The sequence below is a fragment of the Phocoena sinus genome, chromosome 3, assembly GCF_008692025.1.
Source record: "Phocoena sinus isolate mPhoSin1 chromosome 3, mPhoSin1.pri, whole genome shotgun sequence".
NCBI classification, from domain to species: Eukaryota; Metazoa; Chordata; class Mammalia; order Artiodactyla; family Phocoenidae; genus Phocoena; species Phocoena sinus.
In genome coordinates, this window is record NC_045765.1 from 92,922,444 (window position 1) to 92,945,937 (window position 23,494).

Genomic DNA, 23,494 nt, shown 5'->3' on the forward strand with positions numbered 1-23,494 from the left:
ATCAGAATTTTCATTTTAACAAAATTCCCACAGAAATGAATAGGCATATTAAATTTATATGAATATATATGAAACTATTTACCTGGAGTCATTCAGTATCTTGCCATGTTTTGAAATTATAAATTAAGTTGCAGAAAGATTATTTTGATCTAGAGGTGATAATGGAATAGCCAAGTTTAAGTACACAATCAAGTGACTGTGCTCAAACTCATGGGGTCGTATAGGCATTCAGGTGAGGTGAAAGAAAATGGAATTGGGCAAATTACTGGAGTGAGGTAATGGGCTATATGGGAAGTCTTCATGGAGTTTTTGAACTTTTGTAATCTTAATGATCAGAAATGATGTGGTTTGGAAAGAAAAGAAGAACAAATGGTGTATATTGAGAAACATGATGGAGAGGAAGGTTTTCACAGGATTCATAGTCCCCCAGTAAAAGAAGTACAAGTTCCCTAGTGCAGAGAATGTGTTGGACATCTTAGTTTCGCAGTTCTTTACCCTGAGGTTTGTTTAGTGTCATACTGAAATTTTGGATGGTTTAGTCCCAGGTGGAGGAAGGAGGAAAAAAGGAAGCATAGCTGAATAAACACTACGTGTATTAAGAGATACCCATGGGAGAGTATATTACCCATGTGAATGGACTGGTCAGACCCACTGGTTTCAGAGAGAGACTCTAGGAATCTCTTGTACCAGAATCAAGTTCTTGTGTATTAATGACTGAGAAAATTGCTGTTTATAATTAGGAGTATATTATCTGTCATTGTGATGAGGTGACTGCTAAGAATTCAACTTTAAATAAATGTTAAACTGAATTTGAAAGTTGCTTTGGTGTGGATAGATTGAGATTTCAGTTATTGAGGTTAAAATACAGAGACACACAAAGTTCTGGCTAAACAGTACTGGCTTATGGGATCCACTGTCTACAGTATCTATCAGAGCTGTGGCATAAGGCACAAAAATAGTGGGGAGCACTTTTCTCAATGAAAACCATTTTCATTAGCTGTTTCACATCTCACTGCTTTTAGAAATACAGTTCTCTGTCCTCAGATAGTTATTTAGATGATTGAGCAACTACTGTGTAATGAATATCATAAGATGCTAAAATTTGAGATTATTCTCTAAAACTTAAAATCAAGAAAGAGACCTAAACCTTTAATGTCTGAGTATCAGGTGGGTATGGTAAATACAGAGAGATACAGTCTGCAGCAGTTCAAAGGTAGGAGACAAGGAAATTTGATCATAAGACAGATGGTTAATCTCTGTATCAAACCCAATATCAGAATGAAATTTTGTGCTTTTTTTTGTTTTTGAGAGATCATTTAAAACCTCTGGTAGCCTTAAATTTTACTCATGTTAAAAGTCCTTGTAATGTGGCTTTTATGGTGGTGAGGTGTTTTGACAGGCTTAGGCAAAAAGCAAAGAATAATTTTTTATACTGAGGAAAAATGATGTTAGAAGGCAATACATTATGAAGAGTTTATATGTAAACTCTTACATATAAGAGTTTATATGTAAAGGATTGGGGCCATTGGAAAAGAGTGGAGTTAGTCTAAATTCCCTCAAAGAAGGCTGTTCTTGTTTTTGTGCTTGAGGTAGATTATAATATGATGATTGCCATCTGATGCAAATACTATAGTATTTCCAGTTCTAAATTACTAAATCCTGAATTACATTAATAAAAGGAAGAACTTTGATCTGAAAGGAAATCTTATAAGAAAAGAATTACAGTTAGGGGTACATGAGAGCTGAAAATGTAAATAATCTCCTTATTCCAGTTTTAGCATGTATTTTATACCAAAGGTTTGACCTAGTGTGCAGTAGTTTATCTCAGTCATACTGTACTACATTGATCATTTCACTTTTTTTTTCACTAAATGACACGGTAGATGCAGGTTCTTATGTGCAGCACACTGTCATGGGTATCTGCAGACTGTGATGAATACCAAATTACAAATAATTTTGTTAGAAAGTAAAATATATAGCGCTGGGAACTTTGTTTTCTTGTGAGAGTATTCATTAAAGTAATTTAAAAGCATATAAGTATTTTAAAAACCTTTTTAAAAACGCAAATTAATCAAATGATTAATCTTTTAAAGATTGAACTTTTAAATGTAGACATTTATTTTATTCTTTGTGCTAATTTTAAAATTATGGATAATTTCAAACATATGCAAAAGTAGTGACAATAATAAAGTGAACCCTCGTGTATATGTCATCTAGTTTCAACATATTTCATCTCATGGTCAATCTAGTTTAATCTGTAAATCCTACCTACTACTCCTCCCCTCAATTACTTTGTGGATTGTTTTGAAACATAATACAATTTCTACATGTGTTAGACTTCCGCATGATAGGTAATACTAATGGGGAAAAAATATAAACGTTAAGTTTTGCCTACTTGTTATAATTATAAATAATAGAATTAGAGGGTTTTATCATGTCATTGATATTATAACAAATTTCATACATGTTTTATGAAACTTGTTAAGTAACTTTGAAGTGTATGTATACATAGTCCTTATTTCTCATCTGATTCCCTGAATGCTTATTAGAGAAACTTTTGAGTTTACTGCCTTTACCTCAGATTCAGCATGACTAAACCCAGTCATCTTTGAAATTAGTCTTGCTAAATGTTACCTTTCTTAGCATCTATTTCTAGCAGTTTTATTCTCATTTATTCAGTTAGAGACTTTAAGAATAATACTGTACTTTAAGAAGAGTTTATGATAGAATTTTGCATTGGATTGGTAATTTAGAATGCTAAAAGGAGCTGTTGTGTGTGTTCTTTAGTTCCTAACAAAGGCAGTAACTGGTTTTCAGACCCATGAGGATGAATACTTTCCAGATTTTCTCAAACCTTTGATAGTTATTTTATAGCCTGTAGTGAAAGATAAGGATAACAAATTTTAATACAGTGTAATTTTATAGAATTTGAAGGTGATCTGATCTTAGTTATCATCTAGCTGAACCCTTCTCATTTTCTAAGTGACTGCTTCTATGCTAATATATTTTAAATAGTGATTTGCAACACCTTAGAGGACCATAACTGAATTTTTTTTAATGAAAGAGAATAATGTAAACTAATAGTGTTCCTTTTGTAGAGTATTACTTCATCAAACTTTTGTTACATGTGTGCATGTGTATACTACATCATGGTATAAAATGTATTTATTATTTAAGTCATCCAAAAAGTTTAAAAGCCATTGCCTTTGACCACTAATTTGTATTTTTTTTTAATCGTAAGTACTCAGTACCTGCTAATTTCCATATTGTTTCTCTAGCCCTGTTGAAGTGGATAATGGTCTATAAAAATAACTAAAGGCCCCAAGTTAATGAATTCCAGGATATAGTTAGAAGAGAGATACATGTATAAGCATAATTTGTAATATTGTGAAGGAATTATTAGTAACATATGAGCAAAATATTGTGAACACATGGGCTGGAACAATGACCTGTCCCTAGAGAAATTGGAGAAAGTTACATGAAGGATAGGATATTTTTGAGTAATCTTAAAGAGTGAGAAGTTTTATCAGTTGCCTCAGAGAAGAAGTGTTTTCTAGAGGGAAAGTGTGGGGAATACACCAATACCCAGCTCTAAAATTACTCCCTCCATGAAGGCTTGTGCCTAATTTCATTTGCCCTACCTCCGGTTCCTCAATCAACAACAGATCCATCCTTATGTCTTTTTTTCCTTTTTTTTAATCATCATCCTTATATCTTTGATTCTCACAAGTTTTACTTTTCCCATGGCATTTTGTCCCTGCTAGAAACTCTTGTTCAATACTTGTTAGTTGAAGAGATGAGCAAACAAATTCAAATTACATATATATAAAACTTGTTATTTCAAAAGTGTTTATTGCAAAAACATTATTATAGCATATCAGTTAGAGAACCAATTAAGGTGCCATATATACTAGAGTCCTCAAAACACAGGGTCTCAAAAATAGTTACTTCTTTTCATTATCAGCTAAGTGAGCTCTACCTCTTGAGGTTATCCAGGTACTCTGGCTAGTAGGACAGCTTTGTTATCTGTAACATGTGGCTTCTATTGCTCCAGTGGTTGCCATCTTCAGTCAACAGGAAGAAAATGGGAATGGGGAGGATTTAAGGCAAGCCAGTTAATGTTTAAGGTGAAGATGTAGAAATTTCACATCACTCCTAGCCATAATCCATTGGCCAAAACCTGTTCACATGGCCACACCTAGCTGAAAGAGATGCTGGGAAATCTAATCTTTAGCTGGGTTGGCATGTGCCATTTAAAACTGGAGTGCCAGTTATGTAATACCAAAGGGCAAGCACAGTGGATACTGGGTGAGTGGGGAGGGGCAAGTAGACAACATTCATATGGCACAACATCAAGGGATATTAAAAATAAATCACTCCTATCATACTAAGAAATTAGTGGCTTTCATTTTTCTGAATTTTCTTTCAATTCTTCATAATATTAGTGTTTGTTTTCTTCACTTAGCCTTCTCTGAACCTCAGTTTGTTTATTTATTGTATGAAAATGAAAGGATTAGATGAGAACCCAGTGTTTGGCACATAGCACCAGTTAGTAATCACCATGTCTTCCTTTTTTTATTAGTTTGTTTGGAAATTGTTAGTATTTCTACAGGTTTTATGCATAGACATTTTATATATTTATACTTATGACAGTCCAAAGAACACCTAACACAAATTTTGAAGTAATGATTCTGATCTTGAACTCAGGAGAAAAAAATCAGTTTTTAAAATTCTAATAGCTATTAATATTGAGCTCCTAGTATATGTCAGATAATATGCTTTACATTTTTTTAAATCTTCACAGTAATCCTTAAGTATGTTTATTATTTCCATGTGGTAGAAACCTGAGGCTTATCTAATGGGTGTAAATATATACATATAATGAGACAAAAGGGCTAGGAGGCGAGGAGAAAATAAGTCAGTTGAATTTCAGAACACCATCAAGTTAGTCCCGAATTTCCCCACAAATGTCTGTCAAAAAATTCTTTCAAAACCTCCCTCAAAGAAGTCCTTTTGAATGGCATTGACAATTAAGCAGTAGTTAAGGAGGAAGGGAGCAAGGCGTAAAGTGAGAATTTAGTGCAATATGCTTGTTCTTTAGAACAGTAAATACAGTTCTTTGATTGCAAATACAGTTCTATTTATTGTAATATAATAAGTTACTACTGTAATTGTCAGGCACACAAGCCTCTATTATAATAAAAATCAGTTTACCTTTTATCAATGTATCCTATAACTTCTCTTCCCCTCCTCCTCTCCAGAGTCTAATTCATCTAAATTCTACCAGTTTAAAAAAAGGAAAGAAAAATTACGGAAATGTGATATATTAGAAAGAAAATCTTTACATATTAGGAAGTAAAGAAGTAAACAAATGGATATGTTTTTAAAATGAAATCGTCGATTTAAGCCTTTGATAAATTAAAGGTAGTCTAACTTACGTATGATGTTTAAATACACAGTGGTTTTTTCTTCTTCGTTAGTGCTACTGTTTTGAGATGTTCCTTTCATTCCTCCTCAGTACTTCTACACCCACTTCAGTATTACTTTCTTTTGACTTTTCAATCTATTCCAAGATTTATCAGGGCCAGTTTCTTCTGTTGGCGATCTAGTGGTAAGGAAAGCAGCTGTCCGTTGCTACCACTTTCTTAGAAGGTCATTATTTTATTCATTCTTTCTATATGTTCCATTGCAGGCTAGTTTCCAATTCCTGTGATAAAAAAGCATGTTTTTCCTGTAACATAGAAGAATCTTTGTTTATTCACTTGAGAGTACATTATTTTCAAGTACTCAGTATAGGTAGTAGTGTTTTCTTTAGTTCAAAGGACTGATAAGAGTGGAAAGTTGAGTATAGAGAAAGGAGGTCTTGCAATTCTGTCATAGGCTGGGCTGAGCTAACATAGACTCTCACTCTGAAGCACTTCCTACCCACAAACACGTGAAAATGCTAAATAATATAGAGCAAAGGAAAAAAAAGTAGATGTGCAGCTGAACTTTAGAGAAAACTTTGATGTGCCAGGAACAGAACGGAACTCAAAGTCAGAGCAGTAAGCTCTGAGCAAACAGGACAACGTAGGATATTTGGAAGGGGCCCTCTGGACAGGGTGCTGGGATTGGGACTGGAACTTAGTATTTGACTACAGAATTAAGTCTCCTTAAAGCTGGGACCTTAGAAGGGTTGTCTTCTCTGAAAACAGTTTATGAAGTCTCCCTATATGTGCCTTCAAGGACATTTTTTGGTGGTGAGGATAAAATGGAATTCGTTTTACCAAAATATTTTGAAAGCTATAAAGAGATATTAAAAATTTTGTCTTAATTGGAGTATAAATGAGAAAAGGAGCCATAAGGGCCAAACAGATAACATAAATGAATGAAGCTGTCCAGGTATAAAACATTTGTTTAGGGGAGGCGACTGGTGAATTGGAGGTCATATCCTTCATCAGAAGGAACCAGTGCTACTTAGATATAGACAATTGTGACCATGTGGGAAGTGGACCTGGTGTTTTCAGATCGTCTGATTCTTCAAAATAAAAAAAAAGGAAGAAAAAATTTCTTCTTAAAATTATTTTCTCCAAAACAGTTTTAAGTTAGATGACTTGGAGGAAGAAAAAACCCAAAAGAGAAAAGTAGAGGCAGAGAAGCCAGGAGTAAGAACAAGAAAATTTCTGTGGAAGATTTAGGCTTATGGTGTTTTTGAATAAAAGTAATGAGGAGGTAGTATTAGCCATTTATTAATTCATAAATATATTTTCAGAATATGTCAGGTAGAGTGCTAGAAAGTAGGGATACAGTTGTTAAGTAAAACACCCCTGTGCTCATACTAGTTTATGTTAAGCATACACTAAGTGCCAGATACCATGCTAGATGTCTAATGTAGTCTGGGGGAAGAGGTCTAGAACTAGGGAAGAAGGTGGGATGAAGATTAACAAGTTTTCCAGGTAGGGAGAATTGCTTTATACCAAGGCTGTGAGGTGAGAAAGCATGGCAAATTCAAGGGCTAAAGGAGGTTAGTGAGACTAGGGTGCAGAATAGAGACATTTAAGATAAATTGGAGAGGTAGGCAGAGATCAGATTTTAGTCATTTTATCCCAAGAACAAAAGTGAGTCATTAAAACTCCTCAAGGTACTAGCTTCACCAGGGGCTAAGAGATGGGGCCAAGGCATATGTAATTGAAAACTTGGAGAGGGTTGGTCATCTTGATGTTTGTTAGAATTTGAAAAGCATTTCTCAGAGCCAATCCATACATACAGAATCATAACATTTTAGTTATGTGGAACTCATGAGGAAGTAAACCATTGATGATAGCTGCACTAAAGCTCCTAAAAACTTAACTTGAATAAAACAATTTAAAAATGGATTTAATGTCTTACTGAACAGAATATTAATTTTTCATGGTCACTCAGGTTATTAAGAACATTCACTTACCATAACCTTGGGAATATTGGAAAAGAATATTGGCTTTTATACTAAAAGAATCTTGCAAATGTGAATTTTGAGTACTTTTCCTACTGTCAGACAGCTGGAAATTTTGAAGGCAAATCAGAAGGGCCAAAAAAGGGAGCATCTCCTAGCTGAGTCAGCCCGGTTGAGTAGCCTTCTGGGAAGTACAACCCAACATTTCTGCTTATGTTTCATTTGTCAGAACTTTTAGCTAATAGCCATACTTTAGCTGCAAGGAGTTTTTGCTGTACACTTTTTTATACTTTGTAGACCATAACATTGGGATTTCTGTTACTAAGGAAAAGAAGACATGCTGAGTTGGGTGACCAGCAGTTTCTGAGGCAGCTTTTGTATACAGCTGGTCTTTAATTTCCCTTCCTTAGTGTTTTTATCTTTCCATATCTCTTAAGGAAAAGTTTTATGCAGTTCTTATATTTTTACCTATTCAGCTTGGCCATTTTATTGGCTGAATATTAGATATTTTATTTTTCATGCCACTGAATGTTTACTTACTTGCCTGTTTCATATGCATTTGACATCTGCAGCTTTAAAATTTCCTCATCTTTGTACCTTTTACTACTTGAATATGAGATACCACAATATTGAATATTAGTGACACAATCTTGTGGTACTGGAAAAAGTTATTTTTGTTTATTAACATTTCAATTTTGAATTAATTTCAAATTACAGAAAAGTTGTAAGAATTTCAAATTACAGAAAAGTTGCAAGAATAGTTCCTGTAATATGCTTCTGCCTGGATGCACTGATTTAGCTTTTTGCCACATTTCCCTTTTATTCTTTCTTTTTATACATATATGTTTATATACATGATATTTATGTATTTATTTTTCCTGAATAATTTGAGAGTAGGTTGCAAAAGTCATATCCATTTATGCTTTTAAAACTTCAGTATATATATTTTTAAGAACCAAGGATTTCCCTTATATAAGCCCTGTATAGTTATTATATTCAGGAAAATTTACGTTAATATAATACTTTAATCTTTATTCTGTATTCCAGTTTGGTCAATCATCCCAGTCATCTTTCAGTACAGGGTTCAGTCTAAAATTGGATTTGGCTGTCATGTCTCTTTAATCTCCTTTAATCTGAAACAATTCCTCTTTCTTTGTCTTTCATGACATTAGCATTTTGAAGGCTATAGGCTAGTTATTTTATAGAATATATTTCTCAGTTTAGGTTTGTCTTATGTTTACTTATGATTTGATGCAATTTATACATCCCCTGCACTCTGCATCCCCTGGCTGGAGGACTGTGTGAGTGATGATATGTCTTTCACAAAGGTATCAAATCTGGAGGCTCATAATGTCTGTCTGTCCCTATTGGTGATATTAGTTTTGATCACCAGGACAGGGTGATATCTGGTTTTTCCACTGTAGTTTCTAATTTATCCATTAATACAGCTAATGAGCAATTTGTGAGAAGATACTTTGAGACTGTGTAAATATCTTACTCATCAAACTCCCCCCTAGATTTAGCATCTTTTGATGATTTTTGCCTGAACCAGTGTTTTCTATGATGATTGCAAAATGGTAATTTTCTAACACTGCCACTCTGTCCACATTTACCAGTTGGCATTCAGAATTCTTTCAGCCTGTCATCTGCCATCTGTCTGTCTGTCTTTCTACCTACCTACCTATCATAAGCATGGACTTGAGGATTCCTGTTTTATTTACTAGGTAATAATCCTTTACTGTCTGTTTTTTTTTTTTTTTTTTTTTTTTTTTTTTTTTTTTTTTACTTTTTTTTTTTTTTTTTTTTTTTTACTGTCTGTTTTGATGCTCAAATCAGATTGAGCTGATGGAAGCCCCTTCAAGTTGGCTCCCATATCTTGTTTTTTCTTCTTTTCTCTTTAGTATTTTGCTTTTTGGCACAGCAAGCTTGTTTAGGTTCATCTGGTGCCTTCCCTGTCCCATCCTTAGAATCTGCCATTTCTCAAAGGACTTCTAGTTTACTTAAGTGTGGATTTGTATTTAGGAATCAAGACCTGGGTGCTAGGTGATTGTAAATTTAAAATTTCACAGGGGATATATTTACATTGGTTGATAAATAGCAAATAAGAAGATACACTGCCATAAATACAAAAAAGATATGCAGAGGGTCATTTTTTTGTATCATTGTTTGTGGTATCAAAAGACTGGTTCATCTTTGAGGGACAGGTTGAAACTATGGTGTATCTACAAAATGGAGTATATGCAGTTGCATAAAGGAAAGGGGACTGTATCCCTACACTGCTATGGAATGACCTCCAGGATACAATGTGTGTATAATATGACATTTATATAAGATTGTAAATATGTTAATGATCATTTGTGAAAAGGGAATATAAATATACTCTTACTCATAATTTGCTTATATTGAAAAAGGGAAAATAAGTGAAAAACTTAAAAAAATAATTTCTGAAGGGGGAGAGAGGTCATGGTGTAGAGGAGACAAGGATGGAAGCTGGATTTTGATAACTTTGGTAGCTCAGGTTGGATCCAAGTAAATAATAAAGCAAGATTAGATCAAAGTGAATAAAAAGCAGTTCCTAAAAATGAAAAAAAAGCAAATGACCCTAATTAAACAAAATTAGTGACCATACAGAAATTTGGTGATCAAAACTAATATCACTAATAAAATATCACTATTTTAGTTGGCTTCAAAGCAGTAATTTGATAGTAGGGGTGAGTATTCCTGAAGGCCAAGAAGAATTGTGAAGAAATCTTAACTTTTAGTTAAGACGTCTCAACTAAAAGTTAAGACATCTTAACTTTTAGTTAACATTGTTAATCAATGTTATTGCTATTTTGAAACTGTTATGTATATTCTAAGATAAAGCAAATAAATAATTTTATTAGTGTCATTTGGAACCAAGAAACTCAACCCAAGTGATGGTATAAATATAAAATCAGAGAAGTAAAAAACCTACAAATTTGACTTGGAATTACAGTGTAAATTCTTAATTCATTGTCTCTAAAAATACACGTATCCCAGCTCATCTTATTAAAAAAAGAATCTTAAAAACAATGACCAATCCAGTAGTAATAGGCTCACCTAGTACTCAGACTGCAATTTAATTTCCAGCTTAAACAGAAGCAGGGCTTTTTGATGAAATGCCTGAGTTACAGTCTGAGGCAAGAAATATATAAGATGAGCGTGGTTCATCTCATCAGACCAGAAAGTGAGGAAGCTATCAAAGACGACTTGAGGTCTTGTGAAAAGGATTCAGGAAGTAGTAAAGGGTTTCCTGTTCGCTAAAGAGGGGTCAATTTGGGCATTAACAATGATAATGGATTGTTAAAACTCATCAAATAACTTCAAATCCATGAGTTCATAATGAGACTTAGAAAATTACTGGTCTACTTACTTTGAAAGGATGCTAGCATTTTGAAAGCTGGAAAAGAAGGAAAAGAAATGTAAGTGCATTTCCTGTATGAACTGTACCTCAAAGTTAACAAATATGGTGAGGGAAATTTTCTCCTTATAGAAGAAGTATTCCACCTACTAGTGAAGAAATGATATACTGGGTAAATAAAGAATGATATAATATCACCATTTTACTGCCTCTAAATAAATAGTGGATGAATTCCCTGTAGGGGTTATGAGGAACTGTATCATGGAAGGATAAGGCTGGAAATAACCTGTACACACAGATCAAACAACCTCATACAAAAAGAGACAACCAAACATTGTTTTTTCTAATAGAAGTCCACAACAACTCTTAAAATACATTCTTGCCAAGAAGTACTGAATTTAAATCTGAGCCTCTAGATCGAACAGTTTACAAGGAATACAAGGGACAGAAAAATCTGTGAAATAATACCACAGAGATGCAGTCAGTAAAATCTGGAAAGCAGGAAATGTCTGCAGGAAAAACTGCCTAACTTATTCTACAAAATAAATTGCAAGGGGGAAAAAAAAAGGAGAGGGAACTGTCAGGTTAATGAAAGAGACTTAAATATGTGATTCAGTTGCAGTATATGAACTGTGTTTGGATTTCCAGTCCATGAAGAAACGAAATCAACTAAAGAGATAAACTAAACTGGATATTTAATACTATTTAATAATAATATCATATTTAACATTAAGGAATAAGTGATTTTGTTTTAAAAATGATACTCATTTTGTGGATGTTTAAAAATAGGAGTTTTTTTGTTGTTTGTTTTTACATATGAGTACTAAAGTATTTATGGATGAAATTTTAACATGTTTGAGATTGTGTGTTTGTGGGAAGCTGGATTATTTGAAACAAGATTGGTATGAGTTGTTAATTGCGAAGCTGGTTGTTAGATAAATGGTAATTCTTTATATTACTCTCATTTATATTTGAAATTGAGCATAGAAACAAGCTTGAAAAGAAACATTAATTGCTATTTTATGTTTAAATGTTGTATTTCTACTTAATTTACCCTAAGAAAACTATAATTTTATCAAAGTACCCATAAATATGATGGTGGGTTTTTTTTTTTTTTGGTAAATTGAGAAAGATGAGGAAAAGAATTCAGTGTTTTTAATAATCTACCACCTTATTACTGTTGGGCTAGTGAGGTTTAATATAAGTAATAACTCTTAAGTGGTATACAGATACTTATGTTGTATTAAAAAATAAGTGCTATTGATTACTACCTAAATAAATAAAATGTTAATTGGAGCTTAGAAATATTTTTTATAGTCAAACTCGATTTGTGAATTTTATGTAAGACGTTGTATCCATATATATCTTTGATTTGTTTGCTTATGACATTTATCCACCCACCAAACATATATTGAGCCCTTCATTTAGTGCTCAGCATACAAAGAACAAGTAAGAATTCCAGGAACATATGGTAGAATACCAAAGGTAGGATACCAAAAAACAAAAGAAAACAGAAAACTACAGTGATTATTATATGATGTGTGTACGGGCAAGATAGTAATAGGTACAGGATGCTGTGGGAATGCTGAGGTAAGCCTGATTTAATGTTCAGATGATTTAATGTTGGAGTCAAGAGAGATTTGAGGGAGAAGTACCCATGAAGTGAGGCTCAAGTAGAAATTATATAGTGGGGGAAAAAAAGGGAAGTAATTATGCAAAAGCAGGAAGTGGGAAGAGAAACTAGCTCTCAGAGAATTACAAGTAGTTTGCTATCACTAAAACTAAGGGTTTATGTGGGAAAGTGGCTGGAGATAGGTTGGCAGAACAAATTCCTGCACCTCATAGGTGTTTGACCTTTGTTACAGAAACACTGAAAACTTCTCAAGTTAGGCCATGTTTAATTTTTATTCTAGAAAGAGCATTATGAGCAGTGGCTGTCTAGAAAGAGCATATGCAGCAGTGGGCTGAAATAGAATTACTTCATTAGGGAGAGGCTTTTCACCTATTTTCGCTCAGAATTTTATGTCTGAATATAGATTCCCCCCCCGCCCCCGAACCTATATATATTTTCTCTCAATTGTTAGGATTTCCTTTTAAAATAAATTATGTAAAGCATTTACATGGTTCAGAAACTGACAACTCATTTCAATCCTTGTTCCCTCTACTTTCTTCTTCCCCTCCCTTTGTAGGTAACCATTTTTAATTTAATTGTTTTATGCTGCCATTATTGCTTTTTTCAGAAGCATAAGCAACTATGTGTAAACATTTCCCCCTTCATATACAAAGGAAGCATACTATAAACACTTTTGTATCTTGCTCTTTTTACCTAACTATATCCTGTAGTTCATTCTATGGAAGTATGTAAAACATTCCTTACTAATTCTTTGTCTATTCTTAATCCTGCTATAAACAACTAAATAAAATAAATACTTTATACTTTTAATACGTAAGGTGAAGACATTCTAATAATAAACATATGCCTTTAGAGTAGTCTAGGCTCAGGCTGTTAGCTTATCTCCAGCCAACTTTTGCCTAGAGTATGAAAGGAAGATTCCTACATTCACTTAAGAATTTTGATTTATTAACAAGGAATTTTGACTAGCTACTTCATGACTAATCAAGATATAATTAACAATATAGGCTCATGATAGTTCCCAAATTCAGTCATCCGTCCATTTACTTTTCAGGTATTTACTGAGCGCCCACCTGTGTAAGGTATGCTGGGAAAAATAAACATTACCCTCAAGAAGCTTGTAAGCAGTTAAAATGATACCCCTCTGCTTAATTCTTCTTTCCTGAGGGATTAGTTCATCTTCACTTTCTTTAAATGTTCCCCGATTACTGTACCTAACTTGTTTGTATCTTCAGTGTTGTGCATACTCCTAGTTCAGTTATCTTAAATATGCCCAGAGTGGTATTTATTGGTTGACATGACTGTCTCCATAACAGGTTAGAAGTTCTTTTAATGGTAAGGACTTTGTCTCATCTCAGTCTTCCCAGTGCCTAACGAATGAAAGTTCTCAGTAAGGTTTATTGAATAAATGAAAAACGTCTCTTGCCTAGTGGGTTAAAGGAAAAATAAAATTGTGTCAGGAAAAATATCTTCTCTGATATTCTTGTTGAAATTTCAAGGGATCCAAGTAAAATACAGTATGGTAAATTTTGTTTTTGTTTTTTAATTAAAAGACACTATGCTGTTCTTGAACCAGGTGTCTAGAGAGTAGAAATTGTGATAGAAATGTAGAAAAACATATTCCACTAGATTCCCAGATTTTAAAAATAGGCATATGTTTGTTCACACCTTAAGCATTTTAATTTATATCTAACTTTTGGAATCAAAAGTCTTCTTGAAAACTTTTATGTCTGTGTTTCCATGTAGAAACTTCTCGCTCTGGAAAAGGAGAAATTACTTTTAGAAAGGGATTACCTTTTGATATTGCAGGATTTTCTTAGAGTAATACCTCCATCTGGTGGTATTTCTGAAAATTACAGCAAGAGAACATGAAGCTTGAGTTTTGCTGTGTGTTGGTATATATTATATTACCGGTTGTTTCTCATGAAGCCAGATGAAATTACATCAAAAGCTGAGTCTACCATGTATTTCAAAAATTTAATGCCCTGGTTTTCAACAATTCAAATGGAAACACCAAGTGAACAAATGGCCTATTGGATAATAGTAATTTATACAATCATTTATTTAGTACAGACCATCTCTAGACTACTTTGGACTGAGAATGAGATATTCTCATTGAACTATTAATTGCTTTCACATGTGTGTGTATAGAGGCTAGGAAAGATTTGAGAATTTTCTATTTCAGATTTATTACTAAGGAACCATAAAAGATTCAATAATTTTCTCAGAGAAGCAATTACTGATCTTATTTTTTAGTAAATTGTATTTTATCATAGTTTAGTGGTAATAATTTACATTCCCTTGAGATGATAGAACATAAAATGTAAACTTGAAAACAAGTTGAAACTGTAAATTAATTTGTTTTCTACCTTTTGCTATAAGAATTTTTAACACATTTAACCTTTTCTTCACAGAATTCATTCTTTATGTTTACTACATCAAATAGCCTTTTAAAGATAGGGACTGCGGCTTAAACTTTTTGTTTTTCCAACTTTCTAGCCCAGGATTCTGTACTTGGTAGGTTTTGTTCATTATCTTGGAGGAAGATTGTGATCTGATTGCTTGTGTTTTATCCCAAACTGTACTAAATCTATCTAGTATGTCAGTTATTACCAGAGATTAACATTAATTCCTTTTCTATTTGTTTGGTTATAGACAGTTGACATATGAACTAAACAAGGTTTAATGATCTGGGGCTTTTTGCTGAGTTAAGAAAAACTAAATTTTTTAATGAATTTTGTTTGAAATCTGTGTATTTTCTAATTGTAGCCAGTCGGATGATGATTCTGGGTCAGCGTCAGGCTCTGGATCTGGTTCAAGTTCTGGAAGCAGTAGTGATGGAAGCAGTAGCCAGTCAGGTAGCAGTGACTCTGATTCTGGATCCGAATCGGGCAGTCAGTCAGAGTCTGAGTCAGACAATTCCCGAGAAAATAAAGTTCAAGCAAAACCACCGAAAGTTGATGGAGCTGAGGTAATAAATAAACTATCCAATGAAATGTAGATTTCTTGTATTACTTTGGGAAAATTTATAGCTTTAGTTTAGAGCATTCTTAATCTAGCTTTTAGAAAATGTTGATTTCAAATATTAAAATACACTTTAAGTGATTCTCAAGCTTGTGGTTCAGTATCTGTGGACTGATTGGCTTGGAAGAGAAGCAGTCTGTAACTATATGAACACATACAAAACTTTGTAACTATACAAAACTTTGTAACATATAAAAATGAACACATACAAAACTTTCTCTTTTTGAGGCAGAAATTGTTGCATAAACATTGATTGTCTCATGGATAAAAATGTAAGGCTTTGTGAGGTCTTTTTGTTAATCTTACAGTGTGATCTCTACTTTCAAGATCTTCAGAGGAGATACTTTATTGCTAATAGGAGACTTTAATAGAACTCTGCTTCCTTGAAGATACATGGTAGAATCGGCTAAGGGCCGTTCTGTTTAAAAAAGGCTATTACAAGATTTACTAAAACTTGTCTATACCTCAGAATAGTATACAGTAGTGTTACTTAGAATACCAGTCATGATAAGATGCTTGGGCCAGAATATACATACAGCTTCCTTCATTCAGGAAGTCTTGCTACCAAAAACAAACAAAAACAAAAAGTCAGTTGAACTAAAACTGTGCTTAGTTGATTTGCATTCTGACTCAAGCTCTTCATCTTCACCTCACACCAATTAAAAAAAATAGCAGCTGCACTTTGAGTAGCACTGGTGTCATATATTATCACATCTTCTTTGAAAATAATAGTCTTAATACCAAAGAACATATTGATTGATTGTCTGTGAAACTCAAAACACCATAAATTATTTATATGCAACTAAAGCTCAGCATTTTATTTTAATTATATTGCAGTAATATTGTATTATGTATAATGTGAGTAAGAAAAATAGTCTTAATTTATTATTTGGAGGCAGTGAAAATGTTGGTACTACTTTTCAATAAATTAAACCTTTTCCAGTTTTCTCAAAACTTTGTTCTTCACTTGTTTATATTTCTATTATAGTTTTGGAAATCTAGCCCTAGTATTCTGGCTGTTCAGAGATCTGCAATGCTCAAGAAGCAGCAGCAGCAGCAGCAACATCAAACTTCATCTAATAGTGGATCAGAAGAGGTGAGTTTTCATTGTGAAAACTCTTATCTGAAAAGTAGACATGATATGTAATCATTTAGGTAGCTATTTATGAAATTACTAGAAACAGGAAGGGTTTTAAAAGGATAGAAAAATAACTAAATTTAAATATGTGTATCAATAGCCTTGAAATGTAGACATATTTTTATCCAAATTTCCTCTTGTTTCTAAAGCAAACAACAGAAATTTGTGTGCATTTGCTCATCACAGCAAAACTAGAATAAAGTAAATATGAATACTAGGAAAATACACACACATGTATGCACTCATATATGAAGAAATACCATACTGTTAGGTCATATTTGTACAGAACATTAATAAGAGAATTCTCAACATGTTTTTAAAAGAATAGGCTGCAACTGTAAACAATGTAGTTCCTGTGTGCACATGAGCACACATGCAGGTATGTTTGCACAAAGACATTCAGGAAGAACTGTAGGTTTCCCCAACTATCCGAAAGTAGAGTGTTCCTTTCCTCATCCAAATGGTGCAAAGCAAAGAAGCTATTTCCTTAGGACACATCTTGCTAACTGTTGTGCAGAATAAACGGAGATAAAGCACAGATGCTCAGACACAGTTCAGAATTATGGCAGCTAGTGCTGAGATGCAGAGTGTAGTTCCCAGGGAAGGAGCTTGGAGGTGCTGTTCTCGCTGCTCCGCGTCCTTGCTGCCTCTATAACAGCTCTCTGCAAAACAAATGCTGAACACTGTTTTTGCTTTTTGCCGGTTTTTGTAAAAGTAAAAATTCTCTTTGGATTTTTTTTCAGTTAGTGAAAACAGGTACCAATGAAGGTTTTTTGTAAAAGTGAAGTGGTAGAAATTGAACTTTCAAAGAGTGGGGGATATTTGTATATCAAAAACTGCCTGATGAGGAAGAAAAATATTAAATGAAAATTTGACATACCAACAATTAGGATTCCTTTTTGAGGCCATACTAGGCAACAGTAATAGTCTCCAGAGCCAGTGGATTATAAGATTTTATACAAAATGCTGGCATTGTGATGTTTACCTAATTGCACTAGCTGTTACATATTTGCAATAAAAATGTTATTAATTACTTTATGTGCTAATTATTGGTATAAACATAACATGGAAAAAAAGCCTTTATTATTAAAGTGAATGTTAATAAAAAGTAATAAAAGTAGTAAAGTAATAAAAAGTTAATAAAAGTAATAAAAATGTATTATGGTTAAATTCTAATCATTAATAACATTAACTTTATATATTTTTCTCTACAGGATTCTTCTAGCAGTGAAGATTCTGATGACTCATCGAGTGAGGTCAAAAGGAAAAAACATAAAGAGTATGCCGTTTTGTTCAACTGATTACTTTTATATCAAGAAAATCCTAATGATTTTGTATTTCTTCCTTTATGAACAATTGTTGCCAAAAGTGAACTTCTTGGTTCATGGCATTTTATTAGGTTAATTTAAACCATTAATTTTTAACTTTTATCTTTCTGTGACAACCTGAGTTTTTTGTACCATTTATCTCCTATAACCCCTCTCCCCTATATATTTTTAAACTTCAAAGATCTTCTTAGTCACAATATCAGAAAATCTTGATAACTTGAGAAACCTATATAGGAGTGTAGGGACCAACAGATGATAGATTTTAGGTGATTCTGATGTTAATAGCTATCCTTACTATTTATCTGCACATGAAATTTATTTCTTCTGTAGAACTCATTTAGAAACTCACTGTAATTTCTTAAAGATCCTGACCCAGGAAGTGTTAAGAGTACCTCAGATCTCAGTTCCGATATTTTAGATGGTCTGAGTTTTTTTTCCTCTCGTTTCTCATTGTTCCATTGTCTTGTCTCTTATTTTTCTCTTTGTCTTGGGTATTCTGCACTTTCACTTTGATGCATCCAGCTTTGGATTTGTTATTTATTTATCCCACTTTATGCACTTTATTTTATGTTTCTTTAATGTGAAGATTCATGAGTTTTACTAGTTTCTGAAAATTCAGTCATTGTATCTCTAGGCATTTTCTCTTTCCCATTCTGTAAATCTTCTCTGTTACTACAGTTAATAGATATATATTGTATCTGTCTTACTGGATCATATCTATTGTATATATTTGTTGGATCATTCATCCTATCCATGAATCTAACTGTATCATGTTTTCTATCCTTTTATTGCTATGCTACATTCTGGCTGATTTCTTCATATCTGTCTTCTGTTTTACTAAGTGTATTTTCAACTACTGTGTCTCATCAACTGTAACTCTTCCACTGAGTTAGTAATTTCTGAACTTAGTATGGGTGCAAGCAAAGAATATTTTAAAACAAAAGTAATTTGGGATGATGGATAGATTTGGTTGGATATAAAAATCATAATATTTATTATAAAAACGGAGACTTTCATATATCCTGGCTATTGCTATTGTCTAATGTGCAAACGCTGAAAAAAAATCTCAAGATAAAAAAATTAGCTTCTCTATTATGTTTTTTATCATAAACCAAAGTTTATCATGTGTGCTTGCTTTTGTAACCCTTAACACAGTCATAATTGATGCAAGCCATGCAGAGCAATGGAGTAGCACAGCAGCTGTGAGACAGGATGTAGTGTATATGTAAGAACTTAATGTGTATCTTTCATTTGAAGTTTATATTATAGCAGAATATTAACAATACATCCAATATTTTTTTTCTTTACATGTTAATTGGAATTAAATAGACTAAAAATAGTAATAAAGTTAAGGTAATAATTGAATGTTGGTTAAGATGGAATTTTTTGTTTGTTTTTGCATTTTCTGATACCTTATTTTAAGCTTCTTAATGAATGTGTTGTATTTTAAAAATCAGTTTTGAAGAGTATGTTTTTAAAAGTCACAATCTCCAGAAAATTAAAGGGATTAGAATCTCTTTTTGAAATGGCAAGTATAACAATTATACAAGGTTTTCAAAATTAAACACTGTGACTTCAAATTAACATACTGTGTTTTCATCTATACTAATAGTCAAAATAGATCCACTTAATTTGCCTTTCATTGAGGTATAACTAAATAATTAACAGAAAACTATGGAGTTGGAGAAATCTATGAAGAATATTTTCTAGCATTTTTCTTATTCTATAGACATTTGAGTATTTTTATAATGGTGAAAGCAATATTTTTGATATCAGCTGGAATGTAATTTAGCCTGATTATTTTTATATCTTATCAGACATAATTTGCAATATGATAAGTATGAATAACATCCTTTATATATTTTACATACAGTGAAGATTGGCAGATGTCTGGGTCAGGATCTCCATCTCAGTCTGGTTCAGATTCAGAATCTGAAGAAGAAAGAGATAAAAGTAGTTGTGATGAAACAGAATCTGATTATGAGCCAAAAAACAAAGTTAAAAGTAGAAAACCTCAGAATAGGTAAGTATAGTATGTTCTTGGTTTGATTCTGAAAATTGTTGGTTATAGAAGGTATTCGTTCTTTTTCTCACAGTTTCTCAAATCTTGTTTTTATGCCAGTATTTCTGTAAAACACCTCTCTCCCCTGGTCTTCACTAGATCTAAGTCAAAAAATGGAAAAAAGATTATTGGACAAAAAAAGAGACAGATTGATTCATCTGAGGAGGAGGAGGAGGATGAAGAAGACTATGATAATGATAAAAGAAGCTCTCGTCGACAAGCAACTGTCAATATTAGCTATAAGGAAGACGAAGAAATGAAAACAGATTCTGATGACCTACTTGAAGTCTGTGGAGAGGATGTTCCTCAACCCGAGGAAGAGGAATTTGAAACAATAGAACGGTTTATGGATTGTCGGATTGGGAGAAAAGGAGGTATTTTTTTTAAAAACATTTATTTTTTGGTTGTTTCAGTAATATTTACTAGAGTAAAGTATTTCTTGAAGATTTTTCAACTTTGAAAGCCAAGAGGGTGGATTTTTTTCTTATTTGCTATAAAATATACTTTGCTTAGCCTGAATATTTTCTTCCCAGGAAGTATCCATTTGATCTCATCATACGTTGCGGATATTAGGGAATTTTTAACCTGTGCGTTTGAGTTTTCCTGTTACCATGCCTAAATAAATGGTTGTTTTTAAAGTATTTTCAATTTGACATATGGTTTGGTTTAAAACTTCTTTCTTCTATCTCAAATATGTAAGTTACTTTTTAATTACCTTGACGTGCATTTTTTTCCTTTCAGTTTTTTTAAGACATAATTGACAATGCAGCACTGTATAAGTCTCAAGGTGGGCAGTATAATTACTTGACTTACACATATTGTGAAATGATCACCATAATAAGTTTTGTTAACATCTGTCATCTCAATATAGATAGAATTTTTAATAAAATTTCCCTTGTAATGAGAACTTTTAGAATCTACTCTCTTAGCAGCTTTCAGGTATACCATACAGGAGTGCTTATTATAGTCATTATGTTGTACATTACTTACCCAGTACTTATTTATCTTATAATTGGAAGTTTGTACTTTTTGACCACCTTCATCATACTTGCCCTACCTCTGGTAACTATGAATCTGATCTCTCATTTTATGAATTCTTCCCTTTTCTCCCTCCCTTTTCCATATATGTGTGATCACACAGCATGTCTTTCTTTGACTTATTTCATTTAGCGTGATGCCTTCAAGGTCCATCCATGTTGTCACAAATAGCAGATTTCCTCCTTTTATATGGCTGAATAGTATTCCATTGTATATGTACATGTATATGTATATGTATGTATCACGTTTTTTTTAATCCAGTTATTTGTCAATGGACACTTACACTCTTTCCAAAGTGTCTTAGCTATTATAAGTAATGCTACAGTGAACATGGGGGTGCAGATGTCTTTTCCACATAGTGATTTTGGAAATGTAGTTTTTAAAGATGATTTTTAGTTATTTTAATTTCCAATTATTAATGTTTCAGTCATCAGTTATCATATATTGCTGTATGATCTCATGTGAGCTGCTGTCTTTTTGACCTTTTATTTCTAATTTTAAAACCGAGGGGATTAAATTAGATAATCTTTCTGTTCTAGAATTCAGAGTTTCTTTTATAAATGTGTAATATAATTTCCCATAAATTCTTACACCCTGTTTTTTATTTAGAAGAGCATATATTTTTCTATTTATATTCTTGAATTTTTGAGTTGAAATGCTTCTATAACAGAATTATATGGAATGTATTGTGCTTTTTTTTTCAGCTACTGGTGCTACTACAACCATCTATGCAGTTGAAGCAGATGGTGACCCAAATGCAGGATTTGAAAAAAACAAGGAACCAGGAGAGATCCAGTATTTAATTAAATGGAAAGGATGGTCACATATCCACAATACTTGGGAGACAGAAGAAACCCTTAAGCAGCAGAATGTTAGAGGAATGAAAAAATTAGATAATTATAAGAAAAAAGATCAGGAAACAAAAAGATGGTATGTTTTATCTTAGAGTTAAAAATTAATGATGCTTAACTTTATTTCTTTTTCAGTTTCTTCATTATTCAAACTGATTCACATGATGAGTGGCAAAATGGGAGATTTTGTGCTACAGATGGTGTTTGGGGGATGGGTTATTGGGGGAGATTTTTAAGTCTGTTCTTGGATTAATAATCTTTCAGGTTGAAAAATGCTTCTCCAGAAGATGTGGAATATTATAATTGCCAGCAAGAACTTACAGATGATCTCCATAAGCAGTATCAAATAGTGGAGCGAATAATTGGTTAGTAATAAATGATTCTAATTAAACATTTATCTTTCCATGCTTGAAGTCATCTGAAAAAAATCTTAAATTTACTGCTTACACATCAAATACAGTAGCTTGCTCTTACTGTAATAGTAGGGGCTTCCCTGGTGGTGCAGTGGTTGAGAGTCCGCCTGCCCATGCAGGGGACACGGGTTCGTGTGCTGGTCCGGGAAGATCCCACATGCCGTGGAGTGGCTGGGCCCGTGAGCCATGGCCACTGAGCCTGCACAACGGGAGGGGCCACAACAGTGAGAGGCCCGCGTACCACAAAAAAAAAAAAAAATAATAATAGAGCATCGTAAATCAGATGGCTTATTTTTACTTGTATAGTTTTTAACCAAGAATTATTCCTTGGATAAGATACAGTGTAAAAAGTAAAATAAATACCTGATTTATCTCACAGCTCATTCAAATCAAAAGTCAGCTGCTGGCTATCCTGATTATTATTGCAAATGGCAGGGCCTTCCATACTCAGAGTGCAGCTGGGAAGATGGAGCTCTCATTTCCAAAAAGTTTCAGGCGTGCATAGATGAGTATTTCAGCAGGAATCAGTCAAAAACTACTCCTTTTAAAGACTGCAAAGTAAGTATTGTTTGCCGTTTTTAATTATTGAAAATATATTTATGCATCATAAATATTACAAGCCTACATAGAGAGTTGGATCCTGATTTCACATAGGCTAAAGGAGAGAACTGCTTGGATGGTAGGTCTTACAGGAAATGATGTTCCTGTAATTGCTATTCCATCTTACATGTGGCACTGTCTTTTAGCCTTGTTGAGTGAATCTGTATCAGAGAGATAATAAATTGGTGGTGGTAGTTGTGGGGAGTGGGTTAGGGAGATCAAAAAGGGAAAATTCCTTGGAAACTAGATGTATATGCTTGATTTAAAAGGTAGTGAAGGACTTCCCTGGTGGCACAGTGGTTAAGAATCCGCCTGCCAATGCAGGGGACACAGGTTCGAGCCCTGGACCAGGAAGATCCCACATGCCACGGAGCAGCTAAGCCCATGCGCCACAACTACTGAGCCTGTGCTCTAGAGCCCGCAAACCACAACTACTGAGCCCACCTGCCACAACTACTGAAGTCTGTGTGCCTAGAGCCCGCGCTCCACAACAAGAGAAGCCACCGCAATGAGAAGCCCATGCACCGCAATGAAGAGTAGCCCCCGCTTGCCACAAGTAGAGAAAGCCCACACACAGCAATGAAGACCCAATGCAGCTATAAATAAATAAATTT

The 23,494-nt window shown here is 33.4% G+C and overlaps 1 protein-coding gene across 4 annotated transcripts in view; it reads left to right on the plus strand.

Moving 5' to 3' along the window:
- Positions 1 to 23,494, plus strand: part of CHD1 (chromodomain helicase DNA binding protein 1) — an 81,968-nt gene that overhangs the window by 10,711 nt on the left and 47,763 nt on the right. For all 4 annotated transcript variants that reach the window (XR_004349057.1, XM_032625628.1, XM_032625629.1 and 1 more), the window contains exons 3-10: positions 15,196 to 15,397; positions 16,439 to 16,546; positions 17,803 to 17,867; positions 19,790 to 19,939; positions 20,078 to 20,352; positions 21,721 to 21,946; positions 22,132 to 22,232; positions 22,660 to 22,838. Coding sequence is in view for 3 of the 4 variants with exons in the window: in XM_032625628.1 (XP_032481519.1) it covers positions 15,196 to 15,397; positions 16,439 to 16,546; positions 17,803 to 17,867; positions 19,790 to 19,939; positions 20,078 to 20,352; positions 21,721 to 21,946; positions 22,132 to 22,232; positions 22,660 to 22,838 (1,306 nt within the window). In the remaining variant the exon portion in view is untranslated. The remainder of the gene's footprint in view (positions 1 to 15,195; positions 15,398 to 16,438; positions 16,547 to 17,802; positions 17,868 to 19,789; positions 19,940 to 20,077; positions 20,353 to 21,720; positions 21,947 to 22,131; positions 22,233 to 22,659; positions 22,839 to 23,494) is intronic.